At 39.0% G+C, this 23,828-nt stretch overlaps 1 protein-coding gene across 3 annotated transcripts in view; it reads right to left on the bottom strand.

The window, feature by feature from the left end:
• Positions 1–23,828, bottom strand: part of DCDC2 (doublecortin domain containing 2) — a 159,736-nt gene that overhangs the window by 9,451 nt on the left and 126,457 nt on the right. For all 3 annotated transcript variants that reach the window (XR_013830295.1, XM_079935078.1, XM_079935077.1), the window contains exon 9: positions 14,636–14,736. Coding sequence is in view for 2 of the 3 variants with exons in the window: in XM_079935078.1 (XP_079791204.1) it covers positions 14,636–14,736 (101 nt within the window). In the remaining variant the exon portion in view is untranslated. The remainder of the gene's footprint in view (positions 1–14,635; positions 14,737–23,828) is intronic.

Below are 23,828 nucleotides of genomic sequence, written 5' to 3' on the forward strand. Positions count from 1 at the left end.
GTGTGGCAGCCTGGGGCACATCCCACACAGTCTGGGCACTGAGGTTTTTACAGCACTGCGTGAATGCTGTCCATAGGTGGAGAGCAAAGGACAGGCAGCAAATACACCAAGCACCCGTCACCCGTATGTGCCGAATGTCACTCTCAGCATTCATACATTCATTATTTCCTAAAACCCTCACAAGAACCCTACGAAACAGGCTTCTGATGCCCATTATATGAATGAGGAAAGTGAGAAATCCCTCAACGCTGCCTGCATCACACCCCAGGTGAACCAACAGGGTTAAGGTGGTCTTGTCCCAAAGTCCTATATTCTTTCTCAAAGTAATAACACAAGCAGTTGCTAATGTACCTAGCACTGCTGCAAGCACACCCAAGTATACTTTCAATGGCCAGAAAATATGACGTCTGCAGTAGGAAACATGACTTTTATTGTTTAAAGAATTACTGACCTGAAAACAAAACATTTCTGGATTTCTATTAAAGACTGGTAGATCTAGGGAAGGAACATTATAAACATTGTTAGGCAGAGTACTTGAAGCAGGACATAACGAAAATCCAGAAATACTACAGCGGTAACGGCCAATGAGAGCAAAAAGATTTCTGTGCAAGTTACCTCTGAAAATTGGATAATCGTGTATCGCACTTCTAGAAATTGTAATCCTTACTGTGCCTAAAGTTGCCTTATTCAAAGCAACTTTGGGTTTTGGGTTTTGTGGGGTTTTTTTGCGGTACGCGGGCCTCTCACTGTTGTGGCCTCTCCCATTGCGGAGCACAGGCTCCGGACGCACAGGCTCAGCAGCCATGGCTAAGGGCCCAGCCGCTCCGCGGCATGTGGGATCTTCCCGGACCGGGGCACGAACCCGTGTCCCCTGCATCGGCAGGCGGACTCTCAACCACTGCTCCATCAGGGAAGCCCTGGGTTTTGGTTTTAAAGAGAAGTTATACAGCATTTTTAATACAAACTCTTTAATAATGATACCAGAAAATTCAAATTTTACTTTAACCATTCAGGAATATAGATATGTCCCTTGCCTCTGAGAATCTATTACAAGAGCTTGCTAAAGTCTGCTAAGGTGACTACAGCTGTCTAAATGGGAAAAAGTCTGTTTTCCTTTACTGATATCTGGATTTATACCTAAAAGTTACAGAATGATAGTGTTGGTTTCTAGTTTTTAGTTTTAAGTCTATCACCCTACCCCCTTCTTTGCTCCCAATCCCCAAACGCATATACATTTTTCCCCCCTTTAATGAAAAGAGCTGGGCTGGGATATACCCTAATCTCTTTTTAAGGATGGAGACACCTAGCCCTAAATTCAGCTCTGTTCTCTTCGCTGTTATTACCACCACTACTAACAAGCAGTATTATGCTTTCATCCCATTATTTCTATTGGACTTTCCCAGCACAGCTATTTTAGTAGCCATCAAACGAAGCCACATCTGGTTGGCTCAACTTTAAGAAATGCTGGATTATGGGGCTGAAATACCAATTTGATCAATTTAAATAAGATGGTAACATTAGTTAAAAGGCTTATAATCCTTTAAAATATCCTGAGTGTAGTACGAAATTTATTATTACTACAACACAATTCAGGACAAAAAAAAGAAAGAAAGAAAAAAATGCTTCTATGACAGATCTGTAATGAATAAATGAAAAGCAATGCGCTTTTTGGTGTAATCTCCTTTGAAGCAAGCATTAAATTATTAAAGATGTTTCCAGTGTATACATCAATCAAATCATCCCCAGAAGGAACACTGAGTTTTACACCCATACACACGCACACAGATAAAATCTATACCGTGGCAAGGGCCTACAAAGAAGTAAAAAAAATAAAACAGCACTCCTTCCATAAGAGAGTGGGTGTCCATTATTAGATAGCCACACTATATTTGAATAATGTGTTCCCACTCCACCCCACCAAAAAACAAAACAAAACAAAACTTTGCAACTATTTAGTTTCTTCAAAATTCCCAAGTAGTTCTCAGCCTCTGCCCGTTTAGCTGGCCCTGCCTGATTGCCCAGCTAAGCAGGGACAGTCACAGCCAGCCAGACGCCAGTGTTAGTGCAGTGAGCCAGGGGTGACGTGTACACAGAACCCACGTTCCACCCGCACCTCAAAGAACCTTACAAGATTCCGATGATGTTTGCAATGTTGACAGAGAAAAGTGGACACAGGAGGCAAAAGGGCGAGGGTGGAGGGTGTGGGGAGAAAGGGACAGGGACATGGATGGAAAAGGTAAGAGTTAGACATCGCAAGTTCAACTTGAGAGAGTGAGGAAGGAGGAAGAGAAGCAGGAAGGGAAGAACCCTCTTTCCCAGGTCCAATCACACTGTCCCTTTTACACTGAAGGGAAGCAGAGCTCCCACATGTGACGCTGCCTCTCCTTCCTGCAGAAGCCAGTTCTCATGTGATTCCAAGAGACTGTGTTCATAACTGAAGAAGCTCGCCAGGCAGGGGTGGGGGTTCCTGGACAAAATTTCTGCCTGCTGATGTTTTCTACAATGGTGATGTCAGCTGCGTGAAATGAAGCAGCCGTGGTCTGTTGGGAAGGCAGGGGTCACTCTGCAGCTTCAGGCTAGTGAACCCACCTCACCCTTTGGAAACTGAGGATAATAATGACCTCACAGAAGTGCAGTAAGGACCAAATGAGATCATGCACATGAAAGACCACTATAAACTGAAAAAGCTACAAATATATATATATACATATATGTGTGTGTGTATATATATGTTTATTATCGTTACCACTCCATTTTTTTTGCCCTTGGATGGAAAGAGTTAAGAGGCTGTTGTCTGATTAAATAGTGTAATACAGGATTTGCACTACAGTCATGAAATCGTATTCTAGTGGGCCACTTAGAGCAGTGTCCCTTCTAAATCTCATTCACATGAAAACAAACAAACAAAATGTATCAAGACACTTAGCAATTATCTTGCCCTTCTTAGTTAATACAGTTAATATGCAGGCTGATGTTCAACTTCTGGTCCAATGAGACGGTTAGGTGTGATTTTCATAAACTAATCACCCTTGCTTTTAGTTACTTAGTTTATTCTTTGCTTCTGAGTTCCCTGGTATGCACTTCTCACAACAAATTTACCAACCAATAGCTTTTATTTTTTCTGAACTCTATTCACTCTTAAAAGTAATACAAATATGCCAGCAGTAAATACCAAAAAAGGGTGACCTCCGTAAATGAGTATATGCATTTAGGTAATGCACGACTTTGTCTTCAGTTGTCATGACAGGTTGGCAGTAGCCGGTTATTCATCCTGTTTCTCCTACCTTTACCCGGAAGGCTCTTCCTTCCCTTCGTTAGACCCACCTTCTCTCGAAGCCTTCCTGCTCCCCTCAGGCAGTTGTCACTCCTGATTTGCGCCCTCAGAACACCTGTCAAACTCTAATCACAGTGTGCCATTATCCCCTACTTATGGTTGATATGAAAATAGTGAACGTGGGGCACTTCCCTGGCAGTCCAGTGGTTAAGCCTTCGCCTTCCAATGCAGGGGGTGCGGGTTTGATCCCTGGTCAGGGAGCTAATATCCCACGTGCCTCTCGGCCAAAAAACCAAAACATAAAACAGAAGCAATATTGGAACAAATTCAATAAAGACTTTAAAAATGGCTCATGTCAAAAAAATCTTTAAAAAAAAAAGGAAAATTGTGAACGTGAATTGCTATCGAGTACGTAGATGCCTCAAACGATGTTTGGAATGATTGTTGAATAATGGGGAAATAACCTTGGCTCTAGGGAGGCCTTCTGTAAGTTTCTAGAAGCAAGGGCTCTTTCTTCTTCATCTTTGTGTCCATCACCACATCTCCCACAGGATTGTAATTCACTGTCTTGAATTAAACCCAAATGTGCCTCCCACAGATAAAAGCCACCAGAGTATGTGCCTTCAGGAAAGGACAGATGATGGTGACAAGGCTCACGTCTGTTGGGCGCTCTCCAGGGACCTGGTCCTATGTTCCATGCACCTCACCTGCCTAATCGTATTTAAACTAACCTCACCACCATTTGAGGAAAATACTATTCTCATCCCAACTTGCAGATAAACAAACTGAAGCATAAAGAGTTAGGTAAACTTGTCCAAAAGCCCACCAATAGTGACAGAGGGATAAGAATGCTTTTTTGACCACAGGACTGTACTATTTCCCCAAGATAATGTACAGAGCAACATCCCAAACTCAACACGATGTTAAATAGTTACTCCCAGCCTCGTGTCTTCTAAACCAATGCCTCTCCATCACCGGGCATCTTGTTAAATGCAGATTCTGAGTCAGCAGTTCTGAGCCTCTGCATTTCCAGCAGCTCAGGTGCTACTGATGCTGCTGGTCCCCAGGTGACACTTGGTGAGGCTCTAAACCACACGTAACACAGGTATGGTCATAAATACACCACCACCCCTAAAAGACATCTTTGGTTAAAATTTCTAATTGTAATTATGCCTCGTTAGATGAAGGTCATATTTTAACTTAGAAAGTATGAATTTTATTGAAAACTGGGAGAAAATAGTACTGACTGTTGACAGAATGATATTTAGCCATAAAGACAGTTCTACAAGATTTATTCTAATTACATCACCCTGCCACTCTTTCTTAGGAGTCACTTTATAAAAAAGAAACACATCATTGCCAAGGCGATAAACCAGGAAGATATTTTTACCTGTGCTTAAAGGTCTTCTCCCCTGGTGTTTATGTTGAATTTAGTCAATTTGTGACTAAAATTTTAAGAGAACCAGTTTTCAGGTAGACACTGTTTCTCCATCCTGAATTTTCAGGACTAGCTCATTCCTGTGAGTAATTGTGCAATACTATATTCTGTATAAAGCACAATTCTTATGTTTCGCTGGAGTCAAGAAAGGGTATTCATTATACTCTCTCCTATATACTCACTAAACTGATGTATATAATGATTGCACAAATCATTTAGATGGTTCCAGTCTCAAAGCCTCACTGACATCAAGAACGTCCGGAGTGCAGCTAGATTAACAGACATATTACACATATATGTACAATTACAGATAATACGTACCCTTAAACATAGAAGTGTTTATAAGAAAGGTGAGACGTTTACCTTTTAAAAAGCACTTTATTTATCATAAGCAATTGCTCTTGATACTGTTACTAGAAAAGTGACACCAGACTTTCTCCCTAACATGACACCAGCATTGATATTCCAAGTGACTTTTTGCCTGCATTTGCCTACGTGCATATCTTACTATTTATTTTGTAAGGGACATCCTGGGAAAATGGTTGATTTGTATGGCAAGACAGAAAAGGTCTGGTAGTTATTATTGCTGTCTGCATCCTAGCAGGGACGGCTCAGGGGAAACCATAAGTATTCAGGTTTTCTAGAGAATATGCATGCAGATACAAAGGTTAACTCAGGATTCCTGAGTGGTAAGAGGAAAGAAGATGGAATATGGAAATCATATGGAAATGAGCCACAAAATATCAGAAGCATCAATTACTTGGAAGGTATTTTCACAGACAGATGAGGCTGCTCAAGTGACTTACACTTTAAACTCGCATCACACCTTTGACAGTAACAGCGGCACCAAAATTTAGAAATGGGAAAAGGCATCTAAACAGACACTACAGCTGATGTCCCACCCACTTTAGAAGTAAATGTTGGGACTTCCCTGGTGGTGCAGTGGTTAAGAATCCACCTGCCAATGCAGGGGACGTGGGTTCTGAGCCCTGGCCAGGGAAGATTCCACATGCCGCGGAGCAACTATGCCCTCGCGCCACAACCACTGAAGCCCACGCACCTAGAGCCCGTGCTCCACAACAAGAGAAGCCACCGCAATGAGTAGCCCCTGTTCACAGCAACTAGAGAAAGCCCATGTGCAGCAACAAAGACCCAATGCAGCCAAAAATAAATAAAATATTTTAAAAAAATTTAAGAGAAAGTAAATGTTGCTTTTTCTTATATTTATATCAGAATTCCCTGAGGAGTATATTTGAATGTTTAAAACCCTCGCTATCTGAGATAACAGCACACGCTACAACTTTCTAGGCAAGAGAGCCTACCTAACCACCCAACTGTCCTCCTCATTCTTACCTGTCAGGTCTCCCTCCCTGAAATACCCTAGACCTAGAAACTGGAGCTCAGAACGCCCCCATACACACACACACACACACACACACACACATGAAAATACTACCTTAAATGTCCATTTCTCCATGAAGCATTTGCTATCTTTGAAATTTGGGAGTAGGATTTGTTATAGGCTTTGGATAGAAGGTGTTTCTGTGGATTTGATGGCAGAATTCAGGCAGAGATGTTGAAAGTAAAGAAGTTACTACACTTGTTTTTATTTCTGTTACCATAGAGACTAAAATCATCTCCTACCCAAGCTGAATGAGGTGTTTGGAAATAATCAGTTTCAATTTTTCATGACAGCAAAGTACTGCTTCCCGTTTTCAGCTTTCAGAGGCTTCCATTCACAGAAGGGAAAAAATGGTTTAATGTGGTTTGAAGTACAATGGCCTACAAAAAAGGGTGGTTCTATTTACAGACATGACCCTCTAAGGACACAGGGAGAGGGAAGCTTTGGCCAGCCACCTGCTGAGAGCTGGCTCACCCAGGCCCGCTGAACTCCACAAGTTCCCACAACACTCATAGAATAAGATATAATACCTTGAAAACTTATATTTATATAGCTATTTAGTCATCTTAGAAAAAAACCTGCCCCATTAAGTCTTCTCACTTTAGAAGTAAATGTTGATCTTCTTTCGCTTACATCAGAAATCGCTGAAGGCTATGTTTTAATGTGTAACACCATTTCCGTCAATTAAACACAAATCAACAAAGGTGATGTCACAGAAGGCCTTGTTGATGATGCACAGGGAAGTTAAGAAGCCAGAGCATCCTCACCTTAGCTCTTCCCACTGTGTGTGATGCTTATAGCACCAACCACGAACATGAGTCACTAAGAGGAGGTGACCTGAACGTAGAGAATGGTGAAAATACTGTTTGCACGCAATTCCTTTCATTTCAGGGAAGGCAGTGGAGGCCGAGTAGCCCTCTGCACAGATGGAATCTGTTTGTGAGATAATTAGAAGCCCCTCATCTCCCCATTTCCCTTCCTTGAAGTGTTGAGACAGAGCACCAGACTGGAAGCCAGGAACCCTGGGCGCCTGTGTAGACTCCCCAGCCCCCAGCAGGCTGTGTGTTTGTGGGAACATGGCTTTCCCCACTATAGTATGGGGATTTGTTTCTTCAATGGCAAAGCAAGGAGTTTATTCCAGCCTCCTTTCTGGTTCTGAACATTTCCTAATTCTGATTTTAATAAATACATTTCACTGAAATAGATTTAGGGGTCTGGTCAAAAGAAGCAGCCTCCTTTATCTTTCTGTGTATTTTACACATGAACATGAACAAGTAACACAAACAAGCTCTCCATTGAGCTTACCCTTCATAAGAGAAGCTGTCGGTGACTGCTGGTTCTCCACAAGGGACAAAATATGTCAATGGGCATATCTGGACTTCAAACCTCCTGCTTCTGGTTATAGCCTCTAGGCTGCAGATTCTTTAAAATGGCATTGTGTTCTATATGTGTAGATCAATCATCACGAACTTAAATGCCCCCAGTGGCTGGGCAAATAACATAAATGTGTAATTCAGGACAGGTGTGAGGTAATAGGGAGTGCTGAGGTCTGCAGTAAACTGAAGAGTACACGCCCACTAAAGAGATTCCGTATTGTAAGCCCTGGGCCAGCCAAAAAAATTCTCTCATAGGAGATTTGGTCACAGGCTGCCAGTTTATCATCCCTATTGCAGATTCTATGAAGACAGTTTATTTTCACAGTGATGAATTAGTGTGAAAGAGATTTCTGGTTAAACACAGCAGACTGAACAAATGTGTGTGGGGGGGGTTTGTAGCTTCCTTCCAATTTCCCTCTAAATTTTAGGTAAGGGCAACTTTAAAAGGGATGAAGCTATAGAGACACAGAAGACTGGAATTTTGGAAACAGCCACAGAATTTGGGAAACTGTAAAGGCACTGGACATGGGGCCGATTAACAGCAGAACCAAGTAAGCTAAAATTTGAGTCTGTAGGGAGGGGAAGCCAAGAAGCAAACTTTGCACATTGAAAAAACCTATAGAAGGCTTGGGGATTGGAGGCACCATCTGTCTCTGGAAGAATGGGCATAGGTATCGATATAACTAAAAACAGGTGGATTGGCTTAGAGTCTTTAAATGAAGGAGGCAGACTCCCAAGATTCCCTTGCTGACCTTGGAGAAATAAATGAGGTTTATTCTTTAAAGATATTGAACTATAAGGAAGCTGCCCTCAAGCACAGTGAGAACAAGGGCACCGTACTGAAACCCAGAAGGATACATCTCTCTACTTCAAGTCTTTTACTTAAGGTCCCCAAGCCACCTTCCCACAGTCAGATCCCAAAGTGCTCACAGCCAGGCTTACACCATTAAGGCAAGAGGTTGAAAGACTCCACTCAAAAGAAATAGACCAACCCAAAGGAACTACACAGATACTGAAAATTGGAGGTACGCCAATGAAATGGCAAAACGAATCACTCTACAGTGAAACATCCCCAGCCTGATGAGCTCTGCCTGTACACAGAGAGTTTCCTTAATGCTTCCTTCTAAAATCTAACCAGACATACACCTTAAATTCATACAATGTTACATGTCAAATATATTGCAATTAAAAAAAAATCTCACCAGACAACCAAGGAGAGCCTCTAACATGGAGACAGAGATCATGGAGATAGAAAGATAGAAAGAAAAAAGAAACAGAAGAAACAAACATAGTTCTGGAAAAGAAAGTTTAAAATAATAGGTTAATCCTTGGAGAAATAAGGGAAGAGACCACATACATAAAATAAGAATAGGATGCTATAAAAAGGAACATTCAGAGAATATGAAAGAGCTCTTAAAAATTAAAACCACGATGGCTAGAAAAAAATCAATAGATGGAAAATAAACCCTGAAGCTTGTTGATTTTTTTTTAAAGTTGAGAAAATAGAAAAAAATCCATAGAGGTGGAAAGTAGGAGAGATAAGTAGAGGATCAATCTAGGAGGTCCTACATCTGAATACTTGCAGTTCCAGAGGAAAGTAAAGAAATAGAAGAAAATTATCTAAGACATAATTCAACAATTTTTTCCAGAACTGAAAAACAAACATTTTCAGAATAAAAAAGCCCATTGAGGGACTTCCCTGGTGGTCCAGTGGTAAAGAATCTGCCTTACAATGCAGGGGACGTGGGTTCGATTCCTCGTCAGGGAACTAAGATCCCACATGCTGCAGGGCAACTAAGCCCACGAGCCACAACTACTGAGCTCGCGCCTCAACTTAGAGAGGCCACGTGCCACAAACTACAGAGCCCGTGTGTCCTGGAGCCTGCGCACCACAACTAGAGAAGAGAAAACCCGCATACCACAACTAGAGAGAAGCCCACGCGCTGCAACAAAAGATCCCACATGCCTCAACGAAGATCCCACGGCTGCAACTAAGACCTGACACAGCCAAAAATAAATTAAATAAATAAATAATAAATAAATAAATCTTAAAAAAAACACAAAAAGCCCATGAGTACCCAGTCGAATACGTAAAATGACCTGCACCAAGGCACATAACTGGAAATTTTCAGAACACCAGGAACAAAGGAAGAAGCCTAACAGCTTCCAGAGAGAGAAAAAGGATTATTTACAAAGGATCAGGAAACAGAATGACATCAAACTTCCCAACTGCAAATCTGGATGGGAAGGCCAACTGAGCAACACATTCAGAATTCTGAGAGAAATTATATCTAACCTAGAATTTTATATCTAGTCATGCTTACAGTCAAGTTTGCTAGAGAAAAAAAAAAAAAAGACATTTTCAGACATGCAGAGTCTCAAAAAATAAAAGTTCCTCCCATGAAGCTTTTCCGAGGCAGCTGCTAGAGGTGAGCTCCACAAAAACAACGAAGGTATAACCAAGAAAGAGGAAGATGTAGAAACCAGGAAATAGGGAATCCATCCACAGGAGAAGCAAAAAAATTCCCAAAATAATGGTGAAGAAAAATACCAGGATGACTCTGAAAAGTAGATCCAAAGAACAACCAACCAGCCTGAGGCAGATGATCGAAAGCCTTGAGAAAAAGATCCAATTGAGATTCATTATCACTGTGTACATCTGAGTGCATCAAGAGGAGATCTGGCAGAGTTTGGAGATGGCCTGGTAATGACTACAGAGAATAGAAAACTAATCAAATGAAAACTTAGAAAACTAAGCAAATGAAAAAAACATAGGCAATTACTAAAATAGGGAGGAGGAAAAAATATTACACAAGAATATTTCTCTATTCCATGAGAAACAGCTAATAGCTCAAATCGGTTAGGTCTATAGAGCAGGAAGAATCCAGGCGGGGAAAGCTGGGGCAAGTGGTTGCAATTTTTGTCATAATTTTTCTTGGATTGGTTGACTTTTAAAAAGAGTACATGTGTAACTTTGTTATTAAGGATTTATTACGTTTTAAATCAATCAACAAATAAGAAAATAATATATACCACAACCTCCAATTTAAAAAAAAAAAGAAAGCTTTCATTGCTCCTGTGTTCATGACGCTGGTTTAAATGCTATTTAATGAAACTACTTAGCATAAAAACATCTTGCAATTCTCATTTTATTACTACTCAAAATCAACTACAAGTGGATGGAAAAAGCTATAAAACAATCCAAAACCACGCTGAAGTTACAATCCACATCTTCTGCTCTCTTCTCTCAAATGGAACAAAATCCAAAATATAATTGCTTCTTTGCCTATTTTATAGGTATGTATTTGCCTGTGTCTTTGAGATGGTGGCTTCTCCTGCCTGATCTTTACTTACTAGAGGCAGTTTACTTAACTATAATGGAACGGTCTCATTTCTTGCCTCCTTAGCTTGGAAAAGCATCAGTTTATAAATGGAACACAATGACACATAAGTCATTGGTGCCAGGTATAGCCACAGATATTGGTTAATCAGGCACTTGCTTCACTGCTTACGGGAAACCAGATTGATTTAGAATGTGCATGCAAAACAATTAATTTTTAAAAGAGTACTTTATTCTTATGAGACCTAAACTCTCCCCTGAGAAAAGGTATTTGTTCTGGCCTCCCCAAACCTATAAAAGAATGTGACATTCTTCAGTTTCCCATGGGTTTGGACATAGTATTAGATCCAGGATCATTCATTTGTCTCTAAAAAATTAAGAGTCTAGACCTTGGGACAGAGCTCACACATGTTTTTAGGTGAAATTAGTCCACAGTGCCCCATTACACACACTTAAACACATAAACACAATGCCAGATGTGATCAGTAGAGGCTATGAAAGACTATGGAAGATCTGAAATTTTTCCATACTTAACAAGCTAACACATCAGCCTGCCATCTCTTCATGGGTGCTGGCAGAAGACAAGAGACTACTGGGTCAGAGACAAAGGACTTTACTGCTCACAGCAATAGCAGTAGCCAGAGGATCAGCATTTGCACCCACTCCCTGAGGCCCCATTTCCACAGGGCAATGAGAAGGGGGTGATACACATGGTGGCTTACACTACAGGGGAAGGACCCCATGCTTAGAGAACCCAAATCTTTTTTCTCCAAATATTTTCATTGTGATAAAATAAACACAGCAAAAAATTTTACCATTTTAACTAGTTTTAAGTATACAATTCAATGGCACATCTTTTATAATGGATAGTAAACGTGCCTGACCTTTGCACTCTAGGGAGACATTATCTTTATTATACTGGACCATCAACAAACCTAGCCTTTGCTCCACACCAGGATTTCTCAGTCTCAGCACTACTGACATTTTGCACTGGATAATTTTTTGCTGTGAGGACAGTCGTGTGCTTTACAAGATATTTAGCAGATTCCCTGGCCACTACCCACTAGATGTCAGTAGCACTCCCTCACTTGTAATGATCAAAAATGTCTCCAGAAATTGCCAAATAGCCCCTTGGAGGCAAATCACCTCCAGCTGAGAATGACTGCTCCAGAGGAAGTCACGATCTCTGTCTTTTGAGGCTGTTCACTACACAAACATCCTGGAAAAAACAGTCCAGAACAAAGGCAATCTGTGCCTCTACTCACAAAACATGCAAAACACAAGAGATCCACGGAGAACTGCCTCTCAACAGAGGCCTTAATATTTACTTCTGAAACTTGATCTGCTTTTCAGGCATAGATAAAGTACTTGGCCAATTTGCACATGATATTACACGCACACACACCCTTCTTCGTGGTACTTTGACTAAAGTTACAACAAGAACCATTTAGATGATAGGAAACAAGTTCAAAGAAGTTAAGTAGGTATGGCCCGAAAGGAAATGTATGTATCATTTACAGCTGAGCCAAGCAGTATATAATAATTCTTTTCTCATGCAGGAATTTTTCCCCTCCTTGGGTTAATAATTGGCTTTTGTGGGGGAGGAGTGCATTTAATACTCTTCCCCAGATCACTCCTGTGCTTTGAAGTTAGACACACCTGCATTCAAATCCCCATTCCTCTACTTAACAGTACAAACCTGGACATGTAATTCCACCCATAGGAGCTTACTTTATTTCCATACATAAAGTGAAGGTGATAAGACCTATCTCACAGGGTTGTCATAACAATTATATGAGAAAGTGCCTAGTACAGTGCCTGGCACTCAGTAGGTACTGAATAAAGAGTAGCTATTGCTACTATTACAGGTCCTCAGAGTGGTTCTTACTATAATGGAGCTTTACACTAATTTTTCCACACTCTCACTTGGTTTTTCACAATATTTATAACATAGCTGCTTAGGATATGGAGCAAAAGACCACCAGGCCACAGAGAGAATTACTCTAAGACCTGACTTCATAAGCATCTCATGCCAACCCCATGAGCTAAACAATCCTAACTCTATTACTAATAGGGTCAAAGAAGAAAGCAATTCTGACCTTTTGTTACCTGGTTTTCTTTTCTTCAAACTGACCTCAATTTGTTGATATTGCCCAGCTTTCACCAATCTGTTTTTTTTTTTTTTTTTTTTTTTTCGGTACACAGGCCTCTCACTGTTGTGGCCTCTCCCGTTGCGGAGCACAGGCTCTGGACGCGCAGGCTCAGCGGCCACGGCTCACGGGCCCAGCCGCTCCGCGGCATGTGGGATCCTCCTGGACCAGGGCACGAACCCGCGTCCCCTGCAACGGCAGGCGGACCCTCAACTACTGCGCCACCAGGGAAGCGCTACCAATCTGTTTAATCTGTCTCTCCTGCATACTTGTATTTTAATAAGCTAGCACTCTTGTGTCAAATAAGAAATCAAGCTCTGCAGACACTTTGGATGGCTGTTCAAGTATCATCAGGGATCAACTCGTCTCGTGGCCTCCCCTTCCTGGTGATCATGAAACTCACAAGTAAAGAAATACCGATCACAGATTTCAAAACTAAGTGATTAACAAAGAGATCTCCTTTTTGGTAATAATGCTATGACTTTCTCTTGATATTTGGTATTTTTGACTTTGGAATATAAATTAGTCTTGGTTTCTGCTGCTATTAGGTGTTGTACATACGTGATGATTTCTCTTCTTTGTCTTAAAATATAATATTTAATTATAGCTTCACCGAAGACTTAAAATTCCAATTTCCCTCAGGGGGAAAAAAAAATACCTATAACTGGAGCTTATGAAAAATTGTTAGTTGCAGCTAATCCTGGATAATAACTTGGATTTTTGAAATCTGTGTGATTTTTAACACATTAAGCTTTTCATCAGGAAGGTGATGCTTTTACAGAAAATGCCGGTGGAAAAATCAGGCAGCAATTTCACTGCTGCAATGTTAAGACAAATACAGCTGAGAACATCAACTATGGAATTTGCTGGATTGTGAGGTTTGCTCTTTGAAAAGGAAATATCACATAATAGTCAGGAAAAAAGTGGCAATTCCTGGTGACTTTGTATTCCCTTGAGCCTGGGATTATGAATTCCCCCTCCTCACCTAAATTCCAATCCTCCACTTAGAATTGTAAGAAACTTGATTGAATTCTATTAAAAAGCCTAAACAACTTTTATTTCTTGTATCATTTAGCCAGAATGAACACTACTTAGTTCCTTCTATAAGCACATGTGTGTACACACACACACTCCTAAAAGTACAGTGTCCCATTGGCCTAAAAAGAAAATCAATACACACTTAGCAAATATTTGAGCTGCATTTATATAAACAATTCCTTTACAAAAAACAAATTCCAACCATCGCCATTTCAAGGACCCTAAAGGAGAGAAAATAACAGCACTTTTAAACTGCTTTTCTAAATGGAGGACTTTTTTCTAGGTTAAAAACGCCCAAGCCAATACTCTTTTTTGTATCAAACTTTCGCCCTCTGTTTCTCATACCTAACTCCAACCCACCTCGTTCTTCAATGCTGTTTATTAAAGATATACCATTGTCTGTAACAATAAAGACTCTGTCCAAATGGCTCCTCTTTGTGGGAATATGAGGAAGGACTGAAGGTGTTTTGTTTTATTTTTAAGGTCGTTCAGCCACATAGCTAGCACCTGAGAGCGTTTAACTCGCATCTGCATAAGAACAGCACAGGGCAGGTAACACAAAACTTGAAAGAAAAATAGTATTTGGTTTACACATATTTTTAAGGCATGGAGACTACCTGGTCAAGTGGAATCTCAACTTGAGTATCTTCATCTTCTTGGACTTCTGCAGCCCCCCGCGTTTCTGATCTTTCCTCTCCAGCTTTGAAAACGCCTTCATCTATTGAGAGAAATACACAGTGAGAATCAAAATCCAATTGTGACATCGTGTGGCTGAATGTTGAAATTACAGTCAAATCCCTAATGAAGATTATTTTTTGTAGGTATTCTGATTCCCCTTGTATTGACAAGATTTTTGTAGCCCCCATTTCTTCTATATTTTCATTGGGAAAAGGTTCAGTGACCAAAACAAGGCTGACCCAGAAGAGCAGGGCTATTTTCCAGCCTCTCCTCACCCCCTGGCTACTGATTTAATAACACAGTGCTTGGGAAAACTGGACAGCTACATGTAAAAGAATGAAATCCGAACACTCCCTAACACCATACACAAAAATAAACTCAAAATGGATTAAAGACCTAAATGTAAGGCCAGACACCATCAAACTCTTAGAGGAAAAGAGAGGCAGAACACTCTATGAAATAAATCACAGCAGGATCCTTTTTGACCCACCTCCTAGAGAAATGGAAATAAAAACAAAAATAAACAAATGGGACCTAACGAAACTTAAAAGTTTTTGCACAGCAATGGTAACCATAAACAAGATGAAAAGACAACCCTCAGAATGGGAGAAAATATTTGCAAATGAAGCAACTGACAAAGGATTAATCTCCAAAACATACAAGCAACTCATGCAGCTCAATATCAAGAAAAAAAACAACCCAACCCAAAAATGCGCAGAAGATCTAAATAGACATTTCTCCAAAGAAGATATACAGATTGCCAACAAACACATGAAAGAATGCTCAACATCACTAATCATTAGAGAAATGCAAATCAAAACTACAATGAGATATCATCTCACACCGGTCAGAATGGCCATCATCAAAAAGTCTACAAACAATAAATGCTGGAGAGGGTGTGGAGAAAACGGAACCCTCTTGCACTGTTGGTGGGAATGTAAATTGATACAGCCACTATGGAGAACAGTATGGAGGTTCCTTAAAAACTAAAAATAGAACTACCATACGACCCAGCAATCCCACTACTGGGCATATACGCTGAGAAAACCATAATTCAAAAAGAGTTATGTACCACAATGTTCATTGCAGTACTATTTACAATAGCCAGGGCATGGAAGCAACCTAAGTGTCCATCGACAGATGAATGGATAAAGAAGATGTGGCACATATATACAACGGAATTACTCAGCCATAAAAAGGAACGAAACTGAGTTATTTTTAGTGAGGTGGATGGACCTAGAGACTGTCATACATAGTGAAGTAAGTCAGAAAGAGAAAAACAAATACCGTATGCTAACACATATATATGGAATCTAAAAGAAAATGGTCAGAAGAACCTAGGGGCAAGATGGGAATAAAGATGCAGACCTACTAGAGAATGGACTTGAGGATATGGGGAGGGGGAAGGGTAAGCTGGGACAAAGTGAGAGAGTGGCATGGACATATATACACTACCAAACGTAAAATAGATAGCTAGTGGGAAGCAGCCGCATAGCACAGGGAGATCAGCTCGGTGCTTTGTGACCACCTAGAGGGGTGGGATAGGGACGGTGGGAGGGAGGGAGATGCAAGAGGGAAGAGATATGGGGACATATGTATATGTATAAGTGATTCACTTTGCTATAAAGCAGAAACTGACACACCATTGTAAAGCAATTATACTCTAATAAAGATGTTAAAAAATTTTTTAAATTAAAAATAAATAAATAAAGGAGAATTGGATTAAAAAAATAATCCAGTGTTGGGAAAAAATAAAAATAAAAAATAACACAGCCTTGTACAAGTACTTAGATGGGAAGGATTTCCTACCTACTACCTCTGCTCTCTCCTCCTAGCCCTGAAACAGTGATGATGCTTGATGCTTGAAAATACTCCTTTTAGAAGTTTGCCTTTCCCAAAAGAATGTTATACACTGAAATAATGTATTGGAATAATTCTCTCTATTCAGAGTAATATAAAAAAATACTTTTTACTGTACCAGGATCATAGAGCTGACTCCACATCTCACCCAAATCAATCTTTTACTCTGAAGGTGTCCACAATATTTTCACAGCCTATGTCTTAAAACCCTTAACTATAAAATGTAACCCAAATTTCGAAGACTTTAGGTTAAGCTCCTTCGACTTGTTCTCCCACAGGAAGCAATAAGAGCTGTTTTCCATATTTGAAGTAGTTTTAATGTCTTCCCTTCGTCTTCTCTTCTCCAGGCCAAGTAATCAAAGAATCACAGGACCATTTGTCATTCTGTCCATCTATTTGCCTCAAGACAGGTCTAATGCTTCAGTCATTCGCATGGATGTTTTCTCTGCCCAATCATTTAAAATCCCTGGGGATGGAGATTTCACCTCCTTGTCTGATCATCTATTCCAGTATTTGGTTACCCTTACAGTCTAGAAAATGTTTTTATCTTTTGTCTTAAAACCCCTTCTATTTCTCAGATGGAAGCTTGTTTCCCAGAGCACAAATAGTTAACACATTTCACATGATAATACTTCATATTGTTAAAGTTATGAAGTCACTCTTAATTAAGCATAAAATATGTCTTTACCTTCACTGAGGATCAATTATATGTAAGGCACAATATGAGTCGATGTGACCTCCTAGGATATAAATGAGATGTAGACTTTTTCCAGTTGCTTACAGACCAATGAGTAGACAGAAATACATACACACCACTAATAAGGTGCCCTGAGGTAAGAGGCATAAGGGCTACGGCAGAGCCCTAGTGGAAGCTTAGAAGGTACAGCCAAGTGAAAAAGGAAGGAAGGAAGAGAGAGAGGAAATATAACCAAACTCAAGCCCTTTTTGTTTCTCCTAGAGAAACAATTTTCCCTTTTAATTACTTTTTAATTACTTCTCTACTATCCTTTTCAAAAACCAGGAACAACAGAGCTATCCCCAAAGCTGATTAGACATGTTAGATTAATTTACATGGATTAATTCCATTTTTTATTGAAGTATAATTTACAATGTTGTGTTAGTTTCAAGCGTACAGCAAAGTGATTCAGTTATACATATATACTATTTTTCTTATTCTTTTCTATTATAGGCTATTACAAGATATTGAATATAGTTCCCTGTGCTATACAGTAGGTCCTTATTATTTAACTATTTTATATATAGTAGTGTGTATATGTTAATCCCAAACTCCTAATTTATCTCCCCGCCCCCTCCTGCCACTACCCCCTTTGGTAACCATAAGTTTGTTTTCTATGTCTGTGAGTCTTTCTGTTTCGTAAATAACGAATTTACGAAACAGAAAGATGTGTTTCTAAAGATGTGTCATACTTTAGATGTGTTTCTAAAGATGTGTCATACTTTAGATTCCACATATAAATGATATCATATGATATTTGTCTTTCTCTAACTTACTTCACTTAATATGATAATCTCTAGGTCCATCCATGTTGCTGCAACTGGCATTATTCTTTTTTATGGCTAACATTCCATCGTGTATATATACCACATCTTCTTTATCCATTCATCTGTCATTTTGAGGATTACCTGCAGCAATAATTTAATCCCAGACTGGTTTTTACTCTCAGCCAACAACCTTGTCACCTAATAATCCTTTCCTTCCACCAGCTCATGTGTGCATAAGCAATCCAAGGTAATTTTTCATTCACTAGAGTTTTCTCAGTTAAATCATCCTGTGTATATATTAATTGAAAATTATATATATATATATATATATATATATATATATATACAGGAATCACTAAACAATCATCACCAAAATGATGATTTCTGCATAGGCAGCAGCTATTTTGGGTTATCTCTGCAACCCATCTCCCCAAGGACACAGCTCACCTAGCAGGTCTAATGATTCTGTCCTAACTCCATAGCATCTTATAACTCAGAGCATGGAGGCAAACGAAACTGCAGTTCAGCAATATCAGAAAAAAGAATATAGAAAACAAAACAATATGTGATGATGTTCTCATGTATTTGGCCTGGAGTAAATGCAAAGTTATGGTCACAGGCTCAACAAAGCAATCCTTGAGCTAAGAAAAGTACAGGGAAGGACACTTCAAAGGGCAAGGAAAATAGCTTACAATTATTCTGTCCTAAAAGAAGTGAAAGGGAGTAATCCAAGTCTATAAAATTGGAGTCAACAGGATAGGACAAGCTGATGTTTGTCTCTCCATCAAATTCTGGAACACAGAACTCAAGGAAATAATAAACATTACATTGATGGTAGAAAACATTAATTAAATGATAGAAAAATAAATTCCACTTTATTCACATGTGGAGTCCATAATTCTGAGAATGTATAGAGGCAGAATAAACTAATTTCAAATAGGGTTGCACATTTTATCAAATGTTCTCTCCAAAATGGTTTAAAAAGGAAAGTTAAGGTGTGTCTGACATTCATTTCTACCTTCTGAAATACCTTAGAAGACAACAATCATACTCATCCACAGTGTCCCTGGAGTCAACCGTCTGAGATAGATGCTGGTCTCAGTAGACTATGACCTATGTCCATGACTTTTTTGGACAACGTTTTTTCATCCAAGTATGGCACCTGCTTTCAAGGGAACCACAAAGAGAAACCTACAGATACCAGAGAAATATATTGTTAATGCTCACATTCAATGAAATGTTTAACTGTATCCAAGCAGAGCTCTGAATGGCTTGCAGATGTGTTTTAGGATAAACATTTCACGAGAAAAGAAGAATGAGATCAATAATAACAAATAAAATGGAAAGGGCACTGAGATGGAAAATGGCAACCATAATGATATAAACAGCAAGGAGACAAATCAACAAAGCTCAACATTGAGTATGGTGACAAAAAGAGAAAATACGAAGATAAAAGTGTTTGGTTGAGCCATGGTGTAGGATTTGTTCACCACTAAATGGAGATGTGTAAGCCACCTCCTTCAGCAGCACAGAGCAAGAAAGTAAGGTTGGAAAGGAATTCACAGAAATAAACAGTGATGGAAAAAAGAAAAGCAAGAAAGTTACTTTGTGATACGAAAAAGGACTTGAATTTTTATTAAAAATGTTACATAAAATTTAAAATAGGGGAATATGAATTTCCAGGGGAAATATTTTTAAATAGCATTTTCTGATTATAGATTATTTAAGACACATGTATGCATTTTAGAAAACTTGGAAGATGAAGAAAATAAAGGTCCTAATCTCCTGATCCAGAGTTTCTCTCTCGCTCTCTCACACACTCATAAAACTGAGATACTAATGTATATATAATTTCAAGAGATTTTTAAACTTTGAAATCATATCATGAGCATTTCCCACATCATTAAATGTTATCTGAACACATAATAAATTGGTGGTACCATGCTGTAATTAATGGACAATGAACCTGGATTCTTGCATCATCCCATACTTAGAAAAGCACTAAAACCATTAACTAAGATGTCTGTTCCTCACAGCTAGCTAGCAATAACCTTCTGTCAAGGTGAGCGCTTGAATTGGGTGATTGGGATTGACATGTATACACTGATGTGTATAAAATTGATGACTAAAAAGAGCCTACTGTATAAAAAAGTAAATTAAATTAAATTAAAAAAAAAGCTGAGCGCTTGATTGCATATATCCCTTTGTCAAAATCATATATATGTACTGGCCTCCCCCCTTTACCTCTTCAAACAGTTCTCAGAGCTCTCAGAGACTGTCTTCCAGGTTATAATCCACAGATTGGCTCAAATAAAATTCTCCATTTCTTGCTTAGATTGACTATTGACTTATTATTTCTACTGCAAATACTATCTTTTTTCCTATATGAACATACTACGATAAACTTTAATTTCTAAATTAGGCACAGTAAGAGAATATCCGAATTGCCAGCATCACTACTCTTGCACTTTGGGGCCATTATTAAGTAAAATAAGGGTTACTTCGAACACAAGCACTGCAATACCTCTACAGTCGATCTAATAACCAAGAGAGTCTTTAGACTGAAGTATCTAAAGAGCGGGCCACACCAGACAAAGGGATGCTTCACCTCTCAGATGGGAAGAGGTGGGAGAGCACAAGATTTCACGGCGCTTCTCAGAACAGCCTGAAATTTAAAACATGTCAACATAATAAAGGCCATGTATGACAAACCCACAGCCAACATCGTTCCCAATGGTGAAAAACTGAAACCACTTCCTCTAACATCAGGAACAAGAAAAGGGTGCCCACTCTCACCACTATTATTCAATATAGTTTTGGAAGTTTTAGCCACGGTAATCAGAGAAGAAAAAGAAATAAAAGGAATCCAAATCAGAAGTGAAGAAGTAAAGCTGTCACTGTTTGCAGATGACATGATACTTTACATAGAGAATCCTAAAGATGGTACCAGAAAACTACTAGAACTAATCAATAAATTTGGTAAAGTAGCAGGATACAAAATTAATGCACAGAAATCTCTTGCATTCCTACATGCTAATGATGAAAAATCTGAAAGAGAAATTAAGGAAACACTCTCATTTACCATTGCAACAAAAAGAATAAAATACCTAGGAATAAACCTATCTAAGGAGACAAAAGACCTGTATACAGAAAACTATAAGACACTGATGAAAGAAATTAAAGATGATACAAACAGATGGAGAGATATAGCATGTTCTTGGATTGGAAGAATCACCAATGTGAAAGTAATTATACTACCCAAAGCAATCTACAGATTCAGTGCAATCCCTAACAAACTACCAATGGCATTTTTCACAGAACTAGAACAAAAAATTTCACAATTTGTATGGAAACACGAAAGACCCCGAATAGCCTAAGCAATCTTGAGAAAGAAATACGGAACTGGAGGATCCAAGCTCCCTGACTTCAAGCTATACTACAAAGCTACAGTAATCAAGACAGTATGGTACTGGCACAAAAACAGAAATATAGATCAATGGAACAGGATAGAAAGCCCAGAGACACACACATATGGTCACCTTATTTTTGATAAAGGAGGCAAGAATATACCATGGAGAAAAGACAGCCTCTTCAATAAGTGGTGCTGGGAAAACTGGACAGCTACATGTAAAAGAATGAAATTAGAACACTCCCTAACACCACACACAAAAATAAACTCAAAGTGGATTAAAGACCTAAATGTAAGCCCAGACACTATAAAACTCTTAGAGGAAAAGAGAAGCAGAACACTCTACGACATAAATCACAGCAAGATCCTTTTTGATCCACCTCCTAGAGAAATGGAAATAAACACAAAAATAAACAAATGGGACCTAATGAAACTTAAAAGCTTTTGCACAGCAAAGGAAACCATAAACAAGACGAAAAGACAACTCTCAGAATGGGAGAAAATATTTGCAAACAAAGCAACTGACAAAGGAATAATCTCCAAAACATACAGCAGCTCATGCAGCTCAATATGAAAAAAACAAACAACCCAATCCAAAAATGGGCAAAAGACCTAAATAGACAGTTCTCCAAAGAAGATATACAAATTGCCAATAAACACATGAAAGGATGCTCAACATCACTAATCATTAGAGAAATGCAAATCAAAACTACAGTGAGGTATCACCTCACACCGGTCAGAATGGCCATCATCATAAAGTCTATAAACAATAAATGCTGGAGAGGGTGTGGAGAAAAGGGAACCCTCTTGCACCCTCTAACACACCATTGTGTAGCAATTATACTCCAATAAAGATGTAAAACACAAAACTAAAAATGTATAAATTGAAGAAGTAAAATAAAACTTATGAACTGTTGTTTCTGGAATTTTCCATTTACTATTTTCAAACCACAGTTGACTGCAGAAAGCAAAACCACAGGTAAGGGGGAACTACTGTACTTCATCCAGGGCCAAGATCAGTGAGCCAATGTGAATGTTCAAAAATATGATGAACATTCATGATGAGTGTTCAAAGTTATGTGAACGCTCAAGATGAAAGTTCAAAAGCAGGCCTGAAAACCAGGAAATTAACACCAAAGGATTGCCAGCAAGGCCAAAATACAATGGTAAAGAATTTGAACGATACAATATGTTCCCCTTCTGTCAGTGCCACAGTAAAAAGCAACTAAAAAGGGGAGGGGGCGGATAAATTGGTAGATTGGGATTGACATATACACACTACTAAATATAAAACAGGTAACTAATAAGAACCTGCTGTATAGCACAGGGAACTCTTCAATACTCTGTAATGCGCTATATGGGAAAAGAATCTAAAAAAGAGTGGGTATATGTATATGTATAACTGATTCACTTTGCTGTACACCTGAAACTAACACAACAATGTAAATCAACTATACTCCACTAAAAATTAATTTAAAAAAAGAAAATCACACACAAAAAAGCAACTAAAGACACACTCCATGGAAGAAGGTAAAGATGCAACATTAAAAACTTAAAACACCTTCTTGCAAGGATAGATTACACAAGAAATTTAAGTTTTTACAAAAATATTCAGTTTTTCATCGAGGGCAATATTATGCAAGCACTTCAAAACCTTACATTTTCCCTTTATTACGACTGCTCGTTTAAACTGGCACAGTAAATTTAGATCATAACAGCAATCGTTATGCGCAATCGTTGTATAGTTATTGCTATAAATAGCTCAGACGTCCTAACCACAACTCACTAAGGGTAGTTGCCAGCTAGGGTAGGGGGTTTAGCCTCTAATGGGACACATGATTAGTTTTAGCGTCCCTCAGGATTTTCATAAAAACAGAAGTTTAGTCTTACTCGATCCCAATGTCAACAGGTAAGTGTTCCTTTTTGCCATATACCGTCCATCTGTGAAATTTTGGTGTGCCAATAATCGTCTGGCACACACTCAAGATTTCTTCTAATCCCCTTATAATCAGCTTTAACATAATTTTCAACTGCTCATGAAATTATTTCTTGTTTGAGTCTTAGCAATTTTGCTTCCTCTAAATTTAATTGTACATTGTAAATGTAATAATGGAATGCCTGTACATCATAGAAAAATAAACTTTTCTTCTATAGGTAGGAAAAAGTAGGTTTTTGGAAAAAAAGTGATAATGCAATGATTTCTCATCTCAAAATGCCCCACCCTAGCTGAACACCGCGTGGTAAGCTGTCTAAAATCACTGCCTCCATCCCTTACCCACGTACTTAGCCCCACACCTAGTCCAACCTCTGTAGCAGCATCTCATAAAGACTGCTCTTGTCAAAATCAGTGACCATAATGG

Source organism: Stenella coeruleoalba (assembly GCF_951394435.1).
Source record: "Stenella coeruleoalba genome assembly, chromosome: 10".
Classification (NCBI taxonomy): Eukaryota; Metazoa; Chordata; class Mammalia; order Artiodactyla; family Delphinidae; genus Stenella; species Stenella coeruleoalba.